Consider the following 22,889-nt stretch of genomic DNA (forward strand, 5'->3'; position numbering starts at 1 on the left):
TTTAAAGGATCGTTCTGCCAAACACGTGATTATTGTTACCATCAGAACTGTAGTGGACATGGAACCTGCCATAACGGTCAGCATAACTACACTTGTACTTGTAATCTTGGTTATTTAGGAAGTGATTGTCAACATGATTATTGCTCAGGTAACCCTTGTAAGAATCAGGATTCCTGTATTTCAATGTATCAGGGATATAGATGTGAAACAAAAAATTATTGTCATACTAATACATGTATGCATGGATACTGCAACAACACAGGCAGTGGATATGAATGCTATTGCAGTAAAGGATATTCAGGTTCGAACTGTGATGTAGTTGATTATTGTTATAATAAGGACTGTTCTAAACGTGGATCTTGTTATAACGATCGGAACTCGTACATGTGTAAATGTGATAGGGAAATTTATTTTGGTGAAAATTGCGAGTTAAGCCATTGCTTCAACAATACCTGTCAGAATAATGCAACTTGTCAATACAATATGTCTGACAACACAAGCTTATGTATATGTCCTTCAGGGTTTTATGGAGAGAAATGTGAAAGGTGTTTTGGACTATCTTGTAATCCTCTTTCCACTACATTAGCTTCCTCATCACCATTCACATATGACATTTCTTTTCAAACAACAACTATTTTGAGAGAAAAGAGCTGTAGTTTGACTACTTGTAATAATCACGGCAAGTGTTATCCAGAAAACAATTATCGCGGTTATCTCTGTGAGTGTGTTGAAGCATGGTCTGGCCCAGACTGTCAAAATTTTGATTATTGTCATAATATCACCTGTTCTGGGCATGGGACGTGTTACCGTGGACAAAATGATTTCCTATGTCTCTGCGAAGAGGGACATTTCGGAAAAACATGCAATGTTACTCATTTTTGTAAAACTGACTCTTGCACATTTCCACACATTTGTAAAGAAAGCAGCGACGGGTATGTATGTGAGTGTCCAGAGGGATTAACTGGCTCCCATTGTGAGATTGTGAATCACTGCTTTAACCATCCCTGCGGAGAGCATGGCTTATGCAATAACAATGATTCTGGATTTATATGTAGTTGCAAAAGTGGTTGGGTGGGTAAGAATTGTACTGACATAGATTATTGCTATGGAGACCCCTGCGGAGAGCATGGACAGTGTCGAAATGAATTTCATAACTTCACGTGCCTCTGCCATCCGGGTTACACTGGAAGTCAGTGCAATGTTACAGATTTCTGCTTCGGGAATCCATGTCAAAATAATGGGACATGTATGTTGGCGTTAAATGATTATATGTGTAATTGTTCTAATATGTGGTCTGGAGATAATTGTACACAGAGGAATATTTGTTTCTTGGACAACCCTTGTAACATGAATGGAAACTGCTTTCAAAATGAGTCCAATTTTACTTGTTCTTGTTTCTCGGGTTGGACTGGTCGTTCTTGTAATATTTCTGACCATTGTTATAATACAACATGTGGATCACATGGCACTTGTCATAATTATCCTGATTCCTATCACTGTATTTGTGAGTCCCAATGGACAGGGCATGATTGCCAGATAAATGCTTGTGAAAATATAACATGCAGTTATCATGGAAAATGTTCAGCACTCAATTCAAACTACCATTGTGAATGCACAGAAGGTTGGTTGGGAGAAAATTGTGACATCCCAGACCCTTGTCAAAACTATACGTGTGAAAACGGTGGCCTATGTTCTTCCGACCTAGTGGCCAAAGCAGTTGCTTCAGATCCATTGTCTTTAATCAAGTTGGGAATTCAATCGTATAGTAATGTAACAGCAGTAGCGAAATGTAAATGTCCAAAAGAATGGGAGGGAAGAAGATGCGAAAAAGATGTCAACGAATGTTTAAACAAGAACGCTTGTAATGGATACGGATACTGTATTAACAATGTCGGAAATCATACTTGTGTATGTGAACACGGCTGGAGTGGATTAACCTGCGGGGAAAATATTGACGAATGTCTATCAAATCCATGTAAAAATAACGGAACATGCGTCGATGGTATAAACACATTTTCTTGCATATGTTCTGAATTCTGGGAAGGTGATTCATGTCAGAAAGATGTTGACGAATGCAGATATTTTCCGTGCGGAGTACATGGAACATGCATAAACTCTCAAGGAAACTATACATGTAATTGTGCAGATTCCTGGACAGGGAGACACTGTGAAAAACATATAAAATCCTGCACTTCAGACCCTTGCAAAAACAATGCCACTTGCATAGACCTGGAGGAGACGTTTTACTGCACCTGTGACGGGAGGTTTACTGGGCGTCACTGTGACGCTGATGTTAATGAATGTCTATCTTCTCCATGTAAAAATGGCGCAACTTGTGTCAATACATACGGGTCCTTCTATTGTGTCTGTCTTGTGCAATGGACTGGAACTGATTGCCAGCAGGATTTCGACGAATGTTCTCTTGGTCTCTGTCCTCAAAACACAACATGCATTAACAAAATCAACGGTTATCATTGTGTCGATTGTTCTTCTTTTGAATGCCTAAATGGGGGACAGTGTCTTGATACCCCAACTGGTCCACAGTGCAAATGTTTAATAAACTGGACAGGCCCTAAATGTCAACAACGAAACTATTGCTACAATAATCCCTGTAGTTCCTCGGAAATTTGCATCAACACACCCACAGCCTATGCTTGCGAGTATCATCCATGTAAAAGTTCCCCATGCTATAACAATGGACAATGTATAGAAAATGGAATGGACTACATCTGCAATTGCTCTAGTGGGTGGACGGGGCCAATGTGTAAAGACAGAAATTACTGCGCATTCACTACTTGTTTTAATAATGGTACTTGTGTTAATACAAATACATCTTCTTTGTGCCATTGCAGAGATGAATGGTACGGTGAACAATGTGAGAATTACAACTACTGTGATTCCTCTCCATGTTTTCATGGTGGAGTATGTCGCAACAGGAAAGGGAATTTTACGTGCGAATGCCCAAAAGGCTGGGTAGGAACTCAATGTGAAAAACAGGACTTTTGTTACAATATGCCATGCGTAAACAGTGGAATCTGTATTAATCAGAATGCGTCGTATTCATGTTCCTGTCCTGCGCAATGGACAGGGAGTAGCTGTCAGTTATATGACTATTGTCATTCTCATCCTTGCAACAACAGTGGACTGTGTATTAATAATGATTCAGGCTATCATTGTTCATGTAATCGTGGCTTTATGGGTAAAAACTGTGATATCATTGATTACTGTGCATCCAATCCTTGTTTGAATAATGGAACTTGCGCTTCGGAGCCATACGGGTTTCTTTGTCACTGCCATGCAGGATTCGTCGGGAAAACATGCGAACGAGATATGGATGAGTGTGCTTTTGATTTGTGCCCTGCAAGATCAACATGTTATAATACTAATGGCGGATATACGTGTGTTTGGAATGATAGGAGACGCAGGGCAATCTTTTGGAAAGGTAAATATTTACTTCTGCTGTATTTGTAATACATGTATTTGTATCTACATAAAATTTACTTACAATAATGTAGCGATAGATAATATTAATTGCATGAGAATGTGTAAATGTTGCGGAAAATTTATGAATAATAATTTTCAAATTTGATTCAATCTTTTCTCATGGAAAAATGTCCAGAGAAGAGATATTTTAAGTCAGTGGCACTGATACGGCTGAACAAATGTCGTGGACATAATTAAAAATTATAATTTGACTTTTAGATTTCATACCTGATATAAAGATGCTATGTGACTTCGAAAGAAAGACAAATTAAGGTCAAAGACAGTATTCATATTGTAAATTACTGGAAGATTCATCTAAAAATATTTCACTATTAAGTCTCATTCTTCTTTTTTATATGTAAATGCCAGTGGACACTAAGAAAGATCAAATGTAAAGATCAGAGAAAATATATGGTATTGATACGTTTTGAACACTGTTTATAGCAATTGGATAATTGAAATAATGATAAAGCACACTCCGCTTTGCAATGTCAGTAGTTTTACAATACGCATTCTATCAAAAGATTCGACTCTTTCTCAATTTAACGAGATTTTGTGAAAAAAAATTTTGAAAAAATGTTCTGGAATCATTATATTATAAATCTTGGTCTTTTTATCATCCCCAGAAATATATTTTTATAATTAATTTAACAAGATATTTGTGAGAAAACACGTCCTTGAATAAAAGAAAAAAAACTATTATATCCAATGGTTAACAATAATCTACATATTGAAAGATTTTCATCGAATGTTCAAATTACTTCTATTAAATCTCAACATCTCATTGTAATGGGATTTTGACCTATGTATAGTCTGAGGTAACTGAAGGTCCCCGGCTTTATTGCAAAGAATCATGTTTAGGTTTTAATTCAATTTATTATTTCTTTGTCGAACACAATGTCATTATTTGCTATCCTAGTGATGTTGACTTATGACGTAAGATCCTGAGTCAAGATTGTCAACCCCCTTACAACCAGCATTCTGAGAGTATTGTATGAGCAATACTAGGATCCTACTGGTAAGTGTAATCTGGTTCCCCATAAAAATTTGAAAAACCCGGAAATACATCATTTCTCTTCAAAGCGGAAGAAAATGCAAAGTAGATACATACCAAAAATCAGCTCAATATCTGCAAGCTTGTAGAAATCAAATGGGACGGACGGACAGACAGAGGGAGGGGCATACAGACAAGGAGGAAACCTATTGTCACCCACAACAGTATAATTTGAATTCATTGCAGTCAAACGTCCGAAAGAATCGGCACAAAAAAATTTTTTTACAGACAAACAGACTGAAGTACAACCAAAGTAAACTATGCAAAAATCAGTATGTCTCCTTATTTTCAAGGAGACGTAATTTCAAACAAATCTGAGTATATGTTGATCTGCATGGATTTTTATATTTTTCTCGATTGATATGAACAGTCCTTTCAAATGATGCACGCAAGATAGTTTTTCACTTTTACAGGAAGACAGATCAACAGTGTTAAGATACCGTATTCACCCAGTACTATAAAGCTAGAGGACACCTCTTCGATTTTAAACTCGTTAGTCTCAAAAGAATTTTGTAGTTACCCAGGAAAACCAACAATTTTTCCATTGAGTTTAAAGATATATCCAAGGTAATTGTAAATGCCAAACTTTGTATTATATACTTCGGTCATATCAGATATACTGTAGATTCCTTATTTTGGCGAGTACTTATTATCGCGAAATGGCTCTTTCACGTCAAATCGCGAGATCAATAATTCGCGAATGGACGGTTGATCAAAGGATTTTACATTGATTTCAGCACCATAAAAATAAAAGCGAGAAATTTTATTTCGCGAGTGGTGCTTCTCGCGTAATTACGCGATAATTAATTCCTCGCGTATATTTAGGAATCTACAGTATTGCTAATAAATAGTTTTCAGTTTAGAAATTTAAATGATTTTTCTTCCAAAGAACAGAAAAGTCACAATGATGTTATGTATTTTATTGTATTTTTTTCTGTCACAAACTTGAGATCATAATATCATTGAATTATGCTAGTTATTCTTCTTCCATAATTGTAATTCTTTTTATTTTTTTATTTTTCAGTGAACGTACGGTTTTGTTGAATTTTCAAGCATATTGTCAGACGTAACTTGTTGCTGAAATCTAGAGATAAGACATCTACATGTAGCGGATAAATAAAGTATACCAGAATATAATTTTTTTTTATTTAAATAAAGTGCAAAAGACTGCCACGCGTGTTGCACATGGGAATAATATTCCTAAAAGAGCTGCTAAAAATTTACATTGCTGTTTTTCAACACAGGGTGTTCGCTTAACACAAATATTATGTACCTCCTTTAAATTCTTTAAACTCTATATGTCATTGTCATACTGTATGTATTAAAAAACTTAAAATTTGAAAAACATCTTTTCCCATCAAAAATCATTTTGTTATACCGATTTCTGTATGATCCACGTAATGGAATTTCGAACTTGGATACAGGCGGTAGTCTATTCACCACACTTCTTTGAATATAAAAGTTTATATGGCGTCTTCAAATGTTATATCAAATCAGAGAAAAGCTTCGAATATATCAGAATTATATTGAAATAAATAACAAGGCCAAACATTTTACGGAGGGAATACATTCGGTTGATAAACATGTCTCTGCTGATTTGATCAGGTGACCAACCCACTATATTTCCTCTGAAATTTAAGCTAATTATTCAACTGTTGTTTATTTATTTGAGAAGAACTGTAATATAACTGTCATACTCACTGACCTCAAATGCGATTAGTAAAAGAAAGAGAGTTATCTTTGTCCGCCATATTTCTATCCTATACACTCCTTCAGCCCCTATTTAAGCCCCTATTTAAGCGCTATTTAAACTTTTGTTCACTATTCAATGTATTTCACTTCACAGATTTTTTCTGAGCGTACGTTTCGTCCATTGTCATTGTGATATACTTAATGGAGCGCGACAAAAATGAATTAGGAGAGCATGCCTCTGCCACGTCAGTAAAAAATAACCGAAGATATTCGATATCATTTGCACATGCAGATCAATCCATTACAAAGTGAAACGAAAGCACAAATGCACGTTAAGTTTAAACTTTAACAAAAAGGACAACGTGAGGTACATAAACTACGACCCACAGTGACCAGGTAAAAGCAATCAGATGTAACGAATACGAAGGATTTATATATCCAAGTTCTGATATAAGAGATCAGAAAACTAATATGGCGTATGTCTATTTACGAGTTGTGTTCAACTTTAAGATGGAACATTGCTTGACAATCGGATGAAATATTTTTTTTTTTCGCTAAGGGTCACTAATTCGATATTTGAACTCTTAAAAAGGTTGGAATTTTAAAATTATTTACTCTTTTGCACTTGACAAAAATTTAACATTAGGCAAACTTGCTAACGCACCACCAAAGAAACAAATATCTTATTTTCCAAACTTGTTTTTGAGGTACATTTGTCTGAATATAATATGAAATAAACATATTACCAAAGTTTAAAAAAAATGAGGCATTTAAATGTTTTAGTAATAGATAAACAGCCACAATGTTAACTATGGTGTAACTATTTAATAGAAAAGAAATAAAAATCGTTCTCACAATTTTTGGAGGAATGTATTTCTATTTTTTCTTTGTGTTTGTGTTCTTTAAGTTTGTACTAGGAGGCTTCTTTTATTGCAACCTCACTGAATACCATCGGTAATCCCCAACTTCATATTTAGGCAAAAACGTTGCGCAGTGCACGTCGGGAAATTGGTTTTTGGGTTATTCAAGGGTTTTGTCATGACACCAAGACATCCGTCAATTCCACTTTATCTGGTAAAAGAGCATATTTATATTAGATATACTATAGTGTCGATTATAGACTAATGTTTAATTAACAAACGAGAATAAGAAGTGGTGCGTTAGCAATATTGTTTCTTTTACAGATGGTTTTCTAGAGACATGTTCAAATGTCTCTTGCTTATATACACGTGACGTGCTCTGCTTTACGTATATGCTACATTTATTTTTATATCCATGGTGGGTAACTCGTAACCTGATGAATAAGAAAAAAACTTATGTGCTTCAAAGTGTGGGGAGGTTAAAATCATTTAAGTATATGTTACTGATGGGCTAAAAATACAATATATATGTTTATAGCAAAGGTATTTCGTATTTTCATTTTCTAGTTAAGATATGATTTTTATGTATCAACATTTCTACATGAAAGTTTAACGCTGCTCCGTAGATGTTACAGTTACAATGATATTTATTTATCTCATTTCCAATATCATTGAATATTAAGACGTTTGTGTGTTTGCTTAAGGCGTGTAATCAACGTTTTATCTCAATTTGTTAACTGTACTTGTTGATAACCCATTACTACTTAATAATGGCTGATTCATTGTATATAATTCCGTTACTTTTATGTATATTTGCAACTCAGGTAAGATAGTACTTTTCATTGAAAAATAAAATATTGAAATACGATCACAGAGTTGTACATCAATTTGAAAATAAGGCGTCTGGACTCATTCAAAAGCTTACTCCTTTTATCATAAATGTCTACTGAAACAGAAGTTAGGGGATTTTGTAATACTGTATTTAATGTTTGTCTTTATGTATTTTCGTGTGCAAACCTGACCCAATTTTAGGAATATATATACATCGTACTGAATTTTTGGCATCAACATGCATTGTTCTTGATAGTAAAAGATCTAATATGATCATGATAAAATTATCCTTGCCTCTCTGTTTTGATTATTATCCACCTCAACCGCTGTATATAAGATTTAAGCCATTCTAATTTTCTATTCGGGAAATATTTTTACAGTCAATTTAGGTTTTTACTGTCGAGTAAATTTCTTATTTTCTTAACCGGTATATGTCTACTAGTATCAACATCATACATATTTGTTATAAGTCAAAATTGGTCAAAAGAATTCAAATAAAAACATGGTTAAACAAGATGTGTTTGTGAAACACTGATGCCCACTTATAGCAGCTTAGGGCGAAGGTTAAACTTTCTCAAATGCAAGTCAAACTCCAAGGTCAAGAGATAAAAATGGTGTTATCCAATAAAAGGACTGGTGTCAATAGATACACCTGGTAAATGAAACTTCAAGCACCAACAAAGTTAATTAAGGCCAAGGCTACTGTTTTCTAAAAGTGGGTCAAACTCCAAGTTCAAAGTCAAAGGGCCAAAATTATTGGTATGCAGGGAAGACCTTTTCATAAGAAATACACATGCAAAATTTAAAAGCCCCAACAGCAACTGTTCAACAGTATGGCAAAGGTTAAAGTTTTTCAAAAGTAGGTCAAACTCCATGGTCAAAGTCAAAAGGTCAAAATTGTTGGTATCAAAAGAAACGAGTTACCTGTGAAATTTGAAAGCCCTAGTACTCACTGTTCAAAAGTTATGGACAAGGTTTAAGTTTTTTCGAAATTGGGTCAAACTCTAAGGTCAAGGTCAAAAATATTTACACCCATGGAAAGGTATTGTCACGATGAATACACATTTGAAATATGAAAACCCTAGCCTCAACTTTTCAAAAGATATGGCCAAGGTTTAAGTTGGGTACGTTTTTGCAAAAGTGGGTCAAACTCAAAAGTGAAGAGGTCAAATATGTTGAAACCCAAAAGAAGGTTTTATTGTCACAAGAAATATACGATACAATATATGAAATATGAAAGATATAGCTCCAACAAATCAAAATTATGGGTATGGTTAAAGTTTTTTGCGGACAAACAGACAGCTAGACGGACGGACAGGGCTTTTCCGAATCTTTGATTACGGGGACATAAAAATCATTTCGACTCGATATTTCCCAGTGAGCTTGACGTAAAAGACAACACTATGTCTGCCATATCTGCTTTATACTTCGATGTTTTACCGACTGTAGACGATTATGGCCAACTAACAAATAATCTGTATGGTCATATCTTCCTTCTGTGGCCTTAAGATTGTGTTCGCTTAACTTTTCTTTTGTACTTATGTTTGTATAGGTTTTTGAAAACGACTACTGTTGTTATTATCACCTTTATTACACTGATAGCAATCTTCTCGTTTCACAAGGATAAATTATTAATATAAGACATTGAGATTAAAGTCCAGGAATAAGTATCGTTTTTATATAATTATTAAATAATTGATGAAATACGTTGGGTCAATTTTTAACTACATACCTTACTTAAGATTGTGCTGGGAAGGATAACCTTCTATGTACACGTACATGAAGTACAGATCCCTGGAAATAGACTCCAAGACGGATCATGTTGTCAGGATGTGACTGGCAGTAACTGTACTAAACTATGTAAACCTGTGCTCACCGTATCTCTCGGGTAAAGAATCGAGTCTAAATATACTTTTCTTTCTTTTATTTATTCTTTCATGGATTTTCTGTCTTTATTATTTTAATTATTAAAAAACAGTTAAATACACTTTAATTTTCCTTTAAACTACAGAAATGGTAGAGAAACATGTAAAGCGTCCTTCTCTACGACTCTGGAAATGAACCGAGATGATGTCGTTTATGGTTCAAAACTTGGCAATGCAACTAATCCATTATTATTCTCTGTGGACGAATGGGTAGGTTTATTTTTAGTACTGTAACGTTTACACCTGTTCCAGGGTTTGTTACAATGAAAATAAATTATTGTGGGTCTCCTGTTTCTGAATTTTACCCTTTAACTCTAAATAAAAAGTCAGGTTGTAAATTTATAAAATTTATTATGATGAAAACAATGAATAACAATGAACAATAATATAATTATCAATTAAGCAATAATAAATTATGGGTCACCCGAAAATAAAAAGGGCATCCGGGTCTAACGGGTCACCCGTATGAATTTGTAACAATAATCAAATGGGTATGGGTCTGCCGGGGATTGGCATCAAATTCAAGCTTTTTAAATAAAATGGGTCTGAAAGTCTTAAATAATATTTACCATTCTCTCTGGATCCGGGTTATCCATAGTTGGTAACTGCCAGTAAATCCAGTAATAAATAATAGAGATTAGGTAATGAGGCCAAGTGACTTTCCGTTATGGGCTGGGGATGAAAAGTGACAGTTGGGTCCAAAACCGCTGTTTATATACCTTTTGATCACTAGGGCCGAATGTATCCTCGCGCGAATTGAGCAGTACCGCTCTGTTTAGCGCCATATTTGGAGGGGATGAACGTTCGGCCTAGCTTTGTAATTAAACGTAATTGGGTGTGTTATGGGGGGATAATGGTAGGGAACTGCAAGGAAAAGACTTAAGACATGATGCCATAGATAATAAAGGTAAGGATTGGGATTTATGGGTCTCGCACATATATTTATGTGCATGATTCAAATGTTGTTATAGAGGAAATTCGGGTAACCCTACGATTATACGTACAAACATGTTTACACAATAGTATTAACGATAGTATAGTGATATTTCCACATTGGACATACAAAGAAATAAGATAATACAATATTAATTACATAATATATAATTATAAGGACGAATATAACATGACTGGGGTGGTATAAACGTAACAGTACCTTTCGGTACCTTTCATCAGATTGTTTTTTTTTTCCAGACATGATAAATTTTAAACTTCGGAGATACGTGTTACCTTCCTTTTTGGTGATTCATGAGACTTATTTTGGTGGCACATGTAACTTTCATTTTTAATAATACATACGACTTTCATTTTGTATACAGATAAAATACAACGACCAATTGATTTTTGAGGTAAGAGACATGCAAAACGCCTCCACTCCACTCATCTTTCAGACTGAGGTGGATGCCAATAGTCTCTTATTAGGACAGAACATTTTCACGCCATATTATAGATGGGAGACGTTAGTAGCTGCCCCTTATCTACATAACAATAATACTTTCAGGTATCAATTTCTTTTTTTTTTTTCTTCACCATGTGTAAGCATTAATCATTGACTGCATCCTCTTTATTAATTTTACATGGTAAAAACTTTGGATATCGAATTCTTTTTCTTCATCATCAGCTGTTGGCATTAATCAAGGACTGTACATCTTACTAAATGTTTAATATCTTAATATCTTTGTTTAAGCATATTTTCCTAGTTCTATCAGCATATACTTGCCTAAAATCTTAAATACAATACCTGGTACATATTTATCCTCACAAGGTCAGGGTCCTGTATCGACTCGTTGCCGAGGGACCCCTGACAAATTTTATTCGGTTTTTGTCGGGCTTGCTTTTCTCATTAAGAAGCACATTGAGAAATATCAATCACATTGATGTAGACAGATGATGTAAACAGAAAGATGTTGACATCTAAAATGCACGTATTACGCATTGTTTATCACTGAAAGGCTTAAAGTAATTAGTTCAGCCATTCTCCAGAAATGGTTCCATTAATAGGATAGCAAAAGTTGAAAAATAAACTTTTGATTGTTGTTTTCAAATTGATGAAATATTTTACTACAACCATTCACCGACATAAATATGAAATTTGACTCACGGATTGCATTCTTCAAAAACATAACTAATAAGTTTGCCAAATGTCATTAATTTAGTTGAAAATGGCGTTACGGAAGTCAGGCTTTAAAATGCGTCAAACTCAATACTGTATAGGGGATTAATTTCACGGGTTGTAATTTTCACGTTTTTCTCTCCTCGGACACGATCGCGGTTTGTTGAATTCGCGGAATCGGTATATAATAAAAGTTACCTCCTTTGTCTTTATCCGTGTAATCTATAGTATAGCTAGAACGACATCATTCAGCGTTCTGTATTCACTTCATGAACAGGGCAGATTTATATAAAATGATTAGATTTAGTAGTTAATTGATGATTAATCAAAACAAATTTTTTTGACCATAAACGTCAAATGACTTTCCTATAAGTGCATGTGTACGCACATCTTTCCGAAGGTATAACACATCGCAGCGAGAAAAAAAAGACACTGGACGCTAATCAATGTATTAATTTAGGTAGACGTAATGATATCCTTCCATATCTTCAGCAAGTTCGATAGTTATTCGAATAATATTTTTTAAACCAAAATTTCCATAAAAACTAATACGCATATTGCTAATGCAGGTAACAAACACACGTGGTAACGTTACGCACGGGTAATCAAAACCGATGACCCATGCGTTTTGACTAATGAAACATGTATCTATTAAAACAGCTTTTGAACAATAAATACAGGTAATTAGCTGCTTATTTGAATTAAAGTAGAGCGTGATAATTAAGATAATTGAATGACAAGTACTATACTCGTAATTACTGAATGACCATGTATTGTACGTTTATATACCTATCGTAGTCTATTCTCAAATTTCCAAATAAAACATCGAGGTTTAATATTTAAAACTTATTCACTGTTTCTTGAATTCACGGATTTATTAACACCGTGAATATAGCGAATATTAACACCGCGAGTTATTTTCCCCCTATACAGTATTCATTTTTTAACCAGAAATTTAAAAAAACCCATACATTTTCGACTTTCAAAGGTATATATTTTTCTTCTAGTGTGCCTTTTACTTATATTTACGATACTATTCATAGATATTTGTTTGAATACAATCACTTCCTTTCAAATCAATCACGCGTTACGGAAATCAGGCCTGTTTCAGCGACAATATATAAATCGGGGTAAATAAAGGAAGAATGTTTTATTTCCGATTGTGTCTTACTGACAAAACAGGTTTTGTTATGCTAAAATAAAGACTAAGTTTTAATTGTCTATTTCTTCAATTATATGCCACTCAGCAGAGTATTAAAATTGGAATATGCACTTACGACATGCTGAGAAATGAACAAAACTATTTTTCATAGGAATATTTGGACATAATTTAACATTTCAAATGCATAATAATTGGTACCTAAATTTTTAATTTTTGTTGTAGATATATTTTGAGTAAAGTTTCAGTAATATACATTAAGGAGGAAAAAATAATTTTGTATTAAATGCAAGCGACACCATTTTTACATATTTGGAACCATTTCTGGAGAATGGCTGAGTTGAGAGATAAGAAAAACAATCTTGATTTTTAATTGTCCCGAAAGAAGACGCTGCAGTCAGCCCGTAAGATATCGAATGAAATCTGTCAGGGGTCCCAAGGCAAAGAGTTAACACAGGACCGCCGATGTTGCTAGGATTGGTAGATATTAAGCATCCATTACAATTTTACAACCTTTCAGATAGGTATTAATACACTGTATATGGATTTTTTTTTATAACAATTGATAGTGTAAATATCAAGAAATTTTGAAAAAAGATTAATATCAATAAAAAGATTGTTTATATTTCATAAAAGATCAAATAACCTGACAGTATTTGACCTTTTAAGATCTTAAGGTGATCGTGAATTTCATTTTTACTCCCCGTGGTTAATGAGTCCGGAAAAATCAGTTAACCAAAAAGGATATAAATTTTAGTCGACGACTAACATACTGAGAAAAGGATTGAATGAACTTGTCTTTTGGGTTTTTTTAATAGTATGGCCTAGTATTAGCATTATCAATTCAGCAATTTATGGTCTATAACAATGCATCATTTTGCAAATACTCAAATTAGTATTGATAACTTTATTAGATAAATGATAATAGTTATTGGTCATGGAACAGATTTGTGGGTTTTCAGTAAAAAAAAAACGTACATCATGGTAATTTATAAATTGACTTTAAATCATCACTAAATATTTTTTCTTATGAAAACTTCCAATTCTTCCCATGACCGATAACTATTAGTATCAATAGTACATGTATGTAAGCTTATTCCAAAACTTTGAATTAGTGTTTGGATTTTTTAAAGACGATTAGAAACTTGTTTAGAAATCGGAAGGTAATTAAAATTTTGAATATTGTTCATACATTACAAAGATATAAATAACGGATATTTGAAGAACGTATCGTCTGACCTTAATACGTCTTGCAATTCAAGACTGAAGAAAGTTCTACGTTTTGCAGCTACTAATACACAGATGAGACTGTTTATATTTCATTTGTTTTATTATTATTATTATTATTATTATTATTATTATTACTCGATCATTTTGACTTTAAAAATTGAAATGAACAAAGGCATGCTTATAAAATAACATAGACATAAATAACTACACCCATTAAATAATCTTCATAACTTTAATAACAGCATGCATCTGTTTCTCACTGTAAATCAGCGAGTTATTTCTCGAATAAAGATTTACTTTCATACATAAGCAAGACTCTCATACAAAACAGTCGCCCACATGGCGCAGTGGTTAGAGCGTCTGCTCTAGAATCGCGGAGTAAGTAGTTGATTCTTACGTCGCGGGTTCGAATCCCACTGTGGGACGTGGAGACCGGTCCTTCGGATAAGACCATATAAAGCGAGGTCCCGTGTCGCAGTAGGTACTGACACGACAGAGATCACTCACTGCTCAATGGCTCTGAGTGCCGAGTATAGGTCAAAATTTGTAGCTCTCCACCGACAAGTGTTGGCGTCTCCATATGAGTGAAAAATTCTCGAGAGGGACGTTAAACAACAAACAAAACAAAAAAAAACATACAATACATTTTCAATGATTCTAAGCCAATACTAGCTGTGAGCACTGTGAAGAATTTTCTTAATAAAAAATATCCGGGCATAAATTTCAAATTAACAACGGAGCCATCAGCTTCACTACAAGTATTTGAATTTGCCAAACCAACCTATTTTGTCATGAAAGGTAAAAAAAAAATCTAGAAAAAAATAACATCATATTAATAGCCATTCGTTAAGCCCACCTTTCGTAAGCAAGAGAAGAATACTCGATAAGAAAAATTAGCACTAAATTATCGATAGTGTGGGAAATCTTTCAAGATCAAAGTGTAGCAACGTGAATGTGAAAAAACACAGAGACGTAAGCATAGTCATGGACATCAATCTTACAATAAACCTAATTTACGTCATGTCTCTTTTGCATGATTCACTACTACCTTACGTAAATAATAATAGTTAGGTAAAAGGTCTACATTAAATCCGAACCAAACTTTACCCTGCCCCTTTGAAGGTTTCAAATGGTATATTTGGAAAGGCCAAGGAAAGTCCATACTTGGATTCTTCTCGAAACTAGAAGTGATAAGCTGAGATCTGTGATGAAAGATACTGCTTATCTCAGGCCTTTTAATCCGCCGTATGTTACGGGTGTTACGGAAAAGCATAATTTTAAGTAGCTCGTCTCTTCCTGAAACTAATTTGCCAACAAAAGAAATTGACAACATAAACATTAATACTATTCTTAATAATAATAAAAAAAAAAGCCCCGTCTTGTATTCCACCATATAACTTCCATTTCTTGCATTTCTTTCAAAGAATTTTCGACTATTGCTTTCAATCATTTTAATTACAAACAAACTCTACAAGGCCTAGCTATCGACCATCTGAAACAAATTCCGTCTGTGCGTGCATGTTCTTCTTCTCCCTACAAATATAGGCCTGCTGGACACGTTATTGTTGATGATGTGAATATAGTTAACAATCACTCTTTGTAAAAATGGCCAAAATTCAGGGAACCCCATTCTTTTAATTGGAGACAGAATTTCATAAATATTATGAATTCTGATGGAGGTTATGCCAGATGATGTGTTAAATATGAAGAAGAATTCCTTGATACATTATCAGAATGGAAAAAAAGTATAATGTGGATGTTAAAAACCTCGTGTAAAATGATAGAAGGGCAATATGAAGATCATCTATCCTTTGGTATACAATAATGCAGATGTACCTTAAGCATAAACTAGACTACATGAACAATATGTACTAGTCCCAGCTGACAAACCAGGTAACAACATGATCTTTGTTTGTAAGTACATTTCAATATTCCTAACAACCAGATTGATTTTGAATTACCATACCTACATTGAATTCTAAAACTTCACAAAAAATCCTTGCAAAGACAAAAAGCGGGATCAAACAAATGTTCTACCAAGGCGTGTCTTTATATCTTTACTCTTCACAAAAACTGGGAAACAACATATTCAAAGGTGGTGTTAATCAAATGTTGATACTGTAAAACTCCAAAGAACTTTTTTAAAATATTGAAATCACAAAATTTTACCAAAAACAAAAGCATCAAAACGTATGACTTTTAAAACTGTAAAACCATTTCCAGCGATAAATAAAGACCAGGCTTCTTGACATAATAGACAACTGTTTTTTTAATGAGAACTGTACTCGCAAAAATTTCCTATTATATCATTGATCGATGGTCATCTACACACTTACTTTGTTAAAAACAATTCTGATTCTACAAACAAGTACTCTGAAGCAAGTAGATTAGAAACTCAATGAGAAACTCAAGCATATTAAAAAGATGCTTAAGTAATTTCTCATTGACAATAATACTCTTGGAGACCAGGTTTTCCAGGATTTTTTTTTTTTTTTTTTTTTTTTTTGAATTTCCATTGGCACTAAATGAACCCCATTATTAACGGACCTGTTTTGTGTTCTTTTGAAGCGGCATTTATTCAAAACTTGTACATGAAAAGAAGAGATCTCTTGCCGTGGCCTTCAATTCGGCATTTAGATAAATTGATGACGTTTTATGTTAACAATATTTATTTTCATTCATACATTAATTCGATATACCCCATTCAATCCGAAATAAATGGCACCACGGAATCTGACACATCTGCTTCATAATTTGATATTTTACTACATAAAGCCACTGATGGCAAACTAACAACAAAACTTAATGATAAACGTGATGACGTCAATTTTTCTGCCTTCAACTTCCCTTATTTATGTAGCAATATACAATTATCACCTGCCTATTGGGTTTATATCTCACAGTTAATTCGATACAAAAGAGCGTGTTCTTCGTACGAACAATTTCTAAAACGAGAAAGGCTGCTGACCTGATACAAAGGTATCTACAATCACGTTTGAAGTCAACATTTTACAAATTCTTTGGTCGATAAAAATGACCACTTTTGCAAATACAATCTGTCGTTAAGTCGAATGTTGACTAACGTTTTTCATACAAATTGTTAGGTCTTATTTTCATACTGAATAAACTACAAATACAGGTATCTCCGTTTACCCGATCATGACAAAGAGCACATGGCGGATGTGACCGGTCAACAGAGGATACTTACTCCTCCATGGCACCTGATCCCACCTCAGATTCTAATGTTTTCAGGGGTCCGTGTTTTTATCCACAATTTCAATTGTTTCATTGGAGTTTTTGGGTATAAATATTGGTTGTTATCTCCATTATGGACCTGTTTACCCATATTGTTGTCTCTCAGTATATTTATTAGATTTGTCAATGAGATTTGGCATTTTTCAGTAAGATTTCATTTTCCATCGATTTTAAATATATCAGTAGAGAAAAAAGTATACATTTCTGATTACTATTTCTGTCCTTTTTTTAAACCTCCGCGTTTTGGCAACCCAGTATCACTGAAGTGTTTGAAAAATTTCTCTTTTTAGCGATGAAAAAGCGTCAAACGTAGACAAATCATAACAAAAACTGCTAAAATCCAAACGAACGGATTTCCGTTTTTTTTTATCATAATAGCAAAACGTGAGACGTATTTTGGACTTCAAAATCCGTACAAAATACGGCGAAATCGTAAGAGTAAACAGGTCTGTCCATATTTCACAACGTACATTAAAAAAAAATCATAAAATACAACTTTATGTTTTCGTTAAAACTTGTAAATCAATACAACATGCATCTTATTATAAATTCTGTTATTATTTCAGAATAAGAGTGACCTACAAGGTGTTCTGTTCAGAGGGCTACTATGGACCCGGATGTAGGTATCATTGTCCTGGCAACCCACAAAAGTGTGTCATCTACAGACAGACATACTGTAAAACGGGTAAGACCTTACAAATATAATGCTGCAATTGCGAGGGAAGTGATTTAATTGTGAATGAGGGATGTATTTAAAATGTAATTAACAGGAAATTAAAAAACTTACATTTTAATACGCCCTGGCTTACGCTGCTATAAAAGTAGGGAGGAGAGAAAATCAATTCAGAAAATTAAACATGTTCCTCAAATTCTTGTTTTCAATCATAAATGGACTCTAACTGGGAAAGTGCGCAATAAAAATATCTTTAAATGATTCTGTTTAATGCAAAAGGGAATCGAATTCAGAAAGCAGGCAAGAGAATGAGATAAATTAAACTGTAAGCAGAAAAAAAATCTAGAAAAAATACTGAATGAACACTACAGTGAAAAAGAAAAATATATAAGATAATATGAGGAAAAAAAGGAGACGACAATCCTTGATGAATGTGTGCAAGTGCGATAAGAAGAAAGGGCGAACAAAGTACATATACTGGGCAAATCGACGAACAGGGTATGCCGGATGTACATTTTGACATCGTTGCTTCATACGTTTTTAAGTTTTTGTCATTTGCCATATGAAACAAAAGAATGAAAAAAATGACAAATAAAAAATAAACCTGAATATTAAAAAATGCGGCAGAAAACTACAAGACAAGAAAGCCATACATTTTCCCCCAGTAAAGTCCATGTCACACTGTCACTATTTATAGCCACACAATTCATTTCAAATTCAAAAATCGCAGCAAATCGGGATTTATCGTAGAGGTAGTCGTAGGATATCTTCCTTAATCGTGTTGAATCGCAGCAAATCGCAAAACTCGGCTATTGTTTTGAGCATGTTTAAAACAATCGTGGACACATCACGATTTTTTAAGTATTTGTAGACAATCGCACAACACCCGCACTGCACTCGTACATAAATTCGTAGTAAATCTTCGACATTCGTGGAACTTCGTAGTACTCGCGACAAGGGAGTGTCCTTCGAGTTACTGCGAGTGTCCAAGTTATTGCGAGTGTCCTACGAGATACTGCAAGTGTTCTTCGAATTGATAGGAAAATAGTACGACTTTCCCGTGAATATGTTACGAAAAAGGACGAATGATGGCAAGTGCTGTACGAGTACTGTGCGATTGAACTACCAGTTAATACGATGTAGGCAGACGTTGTCTAATGTTAACACTGTCGAAGACAAAATACCACATGAAATAAAAGGAAACAAGGCTAAAAAAAGTGAAATAAACTGAAAATGCATGTGTCACAGAAAGTATAAAGTGTGTCCAATAAATTCATGAAGAGATTGAACATAATCAAAGTCTCCACACTGTAGCTTTTACCCTGATCAATTACCTTTACTATGATGTTTAATAATTTCAAACAATTCTCCCTTTCTTCTATATGCATTTCATTACAAGTATATTCGTAAGAAATCATCATAAATCGTATGATTATGGTGCGTGTATCGTGCCATATCGTAGTCCTTCCTACGAGTATCATATATAACCGCGTTTAATCCTTCATATATAATCGTGGAAATATCGTAGCCAGTTCGTATTACTGTCGTCTCATTTCGTATTTAAATCGTACAAACTTGGTACTTTGTCGCACAGACATCGTTGACACACTGTTCTGGCAACAAAAAATTCCACACGCTATGGAAAAATCGCAAGACTTACCTGGCGATTAAGGGTGATTTTCAACTTTTTTTAATTCGTAGGTAATCGTAGCATAAATCGTGATAGTGTGACATGGCCTTTAAGCCGGACTTGTAAATAAAACAACCGAAACAAAATTTTTATTATTTACAGGATGGCATGGCGTCAACTGTGATGAAGACTTCAATGAATGCGATACAGCTGATTTTTGTAGTCATGGCAACTGTACAAACACTATTGGTGGCTTCCAGTGTACCTGTCCCATCTCCTCTTCCGGTCTGAGATGCCGGTACGATGGGGATGAATGCGTAATGGAACCCTGTAATGGCGGGGAGTGTGTCAATCAAGTGAGAGGTTACAAGTGCCTCTGTAGGAATGGAACCATGGGTAGAAACTGTGAGAATCTCACGGACACCCAATGCTTAAAAAACACGTGTAACAATCATGGATCTTGCAGCGAACAAGACGGAAAAGCTGTGTGTTCTTGTAACCCTGGATACACAGGAGCTGACTGCTCCGTCAAAGACTTCTGTTTCAACAATCTTTGTCAACACGATTCTACTTGTGTTAATGGCAAAACAAATTATACATGCTACTGTCCAAAAGGCCTCATGGGTCAATATTGTAAAACTGTGGACCACTGCGCCAGCAACCCTTGTCTCAATTCAGGAATCTGTACAAACACACCAACAAAGTATCATTGCGAGTGTGTTGATTATTTTTTCGGGACAACTTGTAGTGAGTACAACTACTGTGGCGGGAACTGTAGTGGCAATGGTATTTGTCACGTGATTGGGAAGGGTCATAATTGTACATGTTACCCTGGATTTAGAGGTAAGAACTGTGAATACCGGGATTACTGCGTTAACATTTCCTGTTCTAATCACGGTGATTGTTACAGTGCGAGCAATGGTTTCAATTGTTATTGTAATAGAGGGTTTGGAGGCAAAACATGTAATCTGACAAAATTTTGTAAATATAATTCCTGTTCCAGACCTTTTATTTGTAACGACTTTAACAACAATAGTTTTACTTGTGAGTGTCCAGCTGGCCTGTATGGAAGCTCATGTCAGTACGTTGACCATTGTCTCAAGAACCCATGTGGAACAAACGGAAGGTGTTTGTCTCTAAATGACACGTATCAGTGTATATGTAATTCCGGTTGGACGGGATTCAACTGCTCAGAGGCAGATTTGTGCAGCCCAAACCCGTGTAAAAATAATGGAAGCTGCTCTTCATCCAACAATTATACGTGTTCATGTCAAACTGGATGGGTAGGCAGCGATTGTGGTATCCATGATCCTTGCGAGAACCACATTTGTATAAACGGCGAAAAATGTTCAGTAGAAATTGAGCAAAAGGTTCAAGTTCATACAGGTTCTGATCCGTTCTCGTTAATAACACCATCAACAACTATTGTAGAGGTAGCGATTGCTAAATGTCAATGTTCTGGATTGAACTGCTCAAGGAAAGATTATTGTGTCTCGATCCCGTGCATGAATAACGGAACATGTACAAATACAAATACAACGTTTCTTTGTTCCTGTTCGAAAAACTGGCATGGAAAAAGTTGTAACTTTTACGATTTCTGCAGTTCATCGCCATGCTCAAATGGTGGAGTATGTCGTCATAACTCTGAAAATGATGACTTTTCGTGCGAGTGTACGAATGGATGGGTTGGCAAAACATGCGAAAGTCGCGATGCTTGTCTTATGGCCCCGTGTGTCAACAATGGTATTTGTGCCAACGTCAACAAGTCATACTTATGTACCTGTCCTTCAGAGTGGACCGGTAAAAATTGTCAGTACTACAATTACTGCACTCAGCATCCATGTGGGGACAACTCAACCTGTGTCAGCCATGACAATTCGTATTCTTGTAAATGTGAGCCTGGATACATGGGACAGCATTGTGACGTTATTGACCGATGCCATTCTCATCCTTGTCTCCACAACGGCACGTGCATCTTGGAGCCGTACGGCTATCGCTGTCACTGTCAAGGAGGGTACACTGGGGACCATTGTGAACGAGATTTGGATGAATGTACGTTTGATCTTTGTCCTGCCAAATCAACATGCTACAATAAAGATGGTGGCTATGAGTGTATCTGGAATAGAAGTCGGCGGCGAAGAATTCCGCTTGGTAAGGGAATTTTACTGGATTTTGTTTTCTATCAAATTTCTGAATTGTTTGATACATTGTCTTTAGTAAGATTTTTGTTTCGAGAGATATTGAAAATAATTAAGTATATGCATCAAGACAATTCCTGCCAGTGCTTGAATGTAAATACTTCAACAATGAAGTCTATATTTTTTTTTAGATTTGGGGAATACATATACCGTAAATCTTTCTGTCAACATTTTTCCTTTTGATCTTGAGAGAGTTGTAGCAGATTTCCATTCCACATTAACGCAAGAATTATGCTCATTCTCTCAGTATACCGTCTTCAAACCAATAAAAATAGAATTTCTTTCAAGGTAAGGAACGCATTGAATTTAACTGAATAATAAAAAGTTTCGTAAATATATGGTATGTGAATACGTCAACACACGTAATGTTATATTCTTACGCTCCCTATACCTTTTTGCAATACAGAATTGTAAGTCAGAATTCAAATGCTTTTAACAGAATTGGTTTTTGCACTATAATTAATTGAATTTGTATACTTTTTTCAGTGCGAATCCACAAATCATATTTCACTATTACGCTTCATGTCAGGGAAATATAAAACACGATGGGATCCGCGAATCAGAGGAAAAACCGTGACAACACTCAATGGTTTCCTATCATAAATATGTGCCAAGAAGAAATCAAAGTTTGGGGACACAAAACTGTAAATTTGCAACATTCGTTTTGTATTTTATTGAGAAAGTGCAAAATGATTTCAGTTAAACATTGCCAAAATCTGCAAATCTTTCGACGTACATATTTGCTGTATCTCCAATATGTTTGAAGAAACTTCATATTTATAATTGTTA

The 22,889-nt window shown here is 34.7% G+C and overlaps 1 protein-coding gene across 1 annotated transcript; it reads left to right on the forward strand.

The window, feature by feature from the left end:
• Positions 1-483: 483 nt before the first annotated feature.
• On the forward strand, positions 484-22,677 carry LOC133203543 (fibropellin-1-like). The gene is made up of 6 exons (XM_061339314.1): positions 484-3,442; positions 4,951-5,104; positions 18,166-18,284; positions 20,065-22,053; positions 22,232-22,388; positions 22,587-22,677. The coding sequence occupies exons 1-6, from the start codon at positions 484-486 to the stop codon at positions 22,675-22,677; spliced, it is 5,469 nt and encodes a 1,822-aa protein (XP_061195298.1).
• Positions 22,678-22,889: the final 212 nt, after the last annotated feature.

This window comes from Saccostrea echinata, unplaced genomic scaffold, assembly GCF_033153115.1.
Source record: "Saccostrea echinata isolate AGI-Se365-2 ecotype Australia unplaced genomic scaffold, CSIRO_AGI_Sech_v1 ptg000051l, whole genome shotgun sequence".
Taxonomy (NCBI): Eukaryota; Metazoa; Mollusca; class Bivalvia; order Ostreida; family Ostreidae; genus Saccostrea; species Saccostrea echinata.

Coding starts and splice junctions, on each gene's coding strand:
- LOC133203543 (XM_061339314.1), top strand. CDS start 484: ATGTCTGACAACACAAGCTTATGTATATGTCCTTCAGGGTTTTATGGA. Junction 5,105..18,165: donor AGTTTAAAGATATATCCAAG/GTAATTGTAAAT, acceptor TTATTATTTCAG/AATAAGAGTGACCTACAAGG. Junction 18,285..20,064: donor ACAGACATACTGTAAAACGG/GTAAGACCTTAC, acceptor TATTATTTACAG/GATGGCATGGCGTCAACTGT.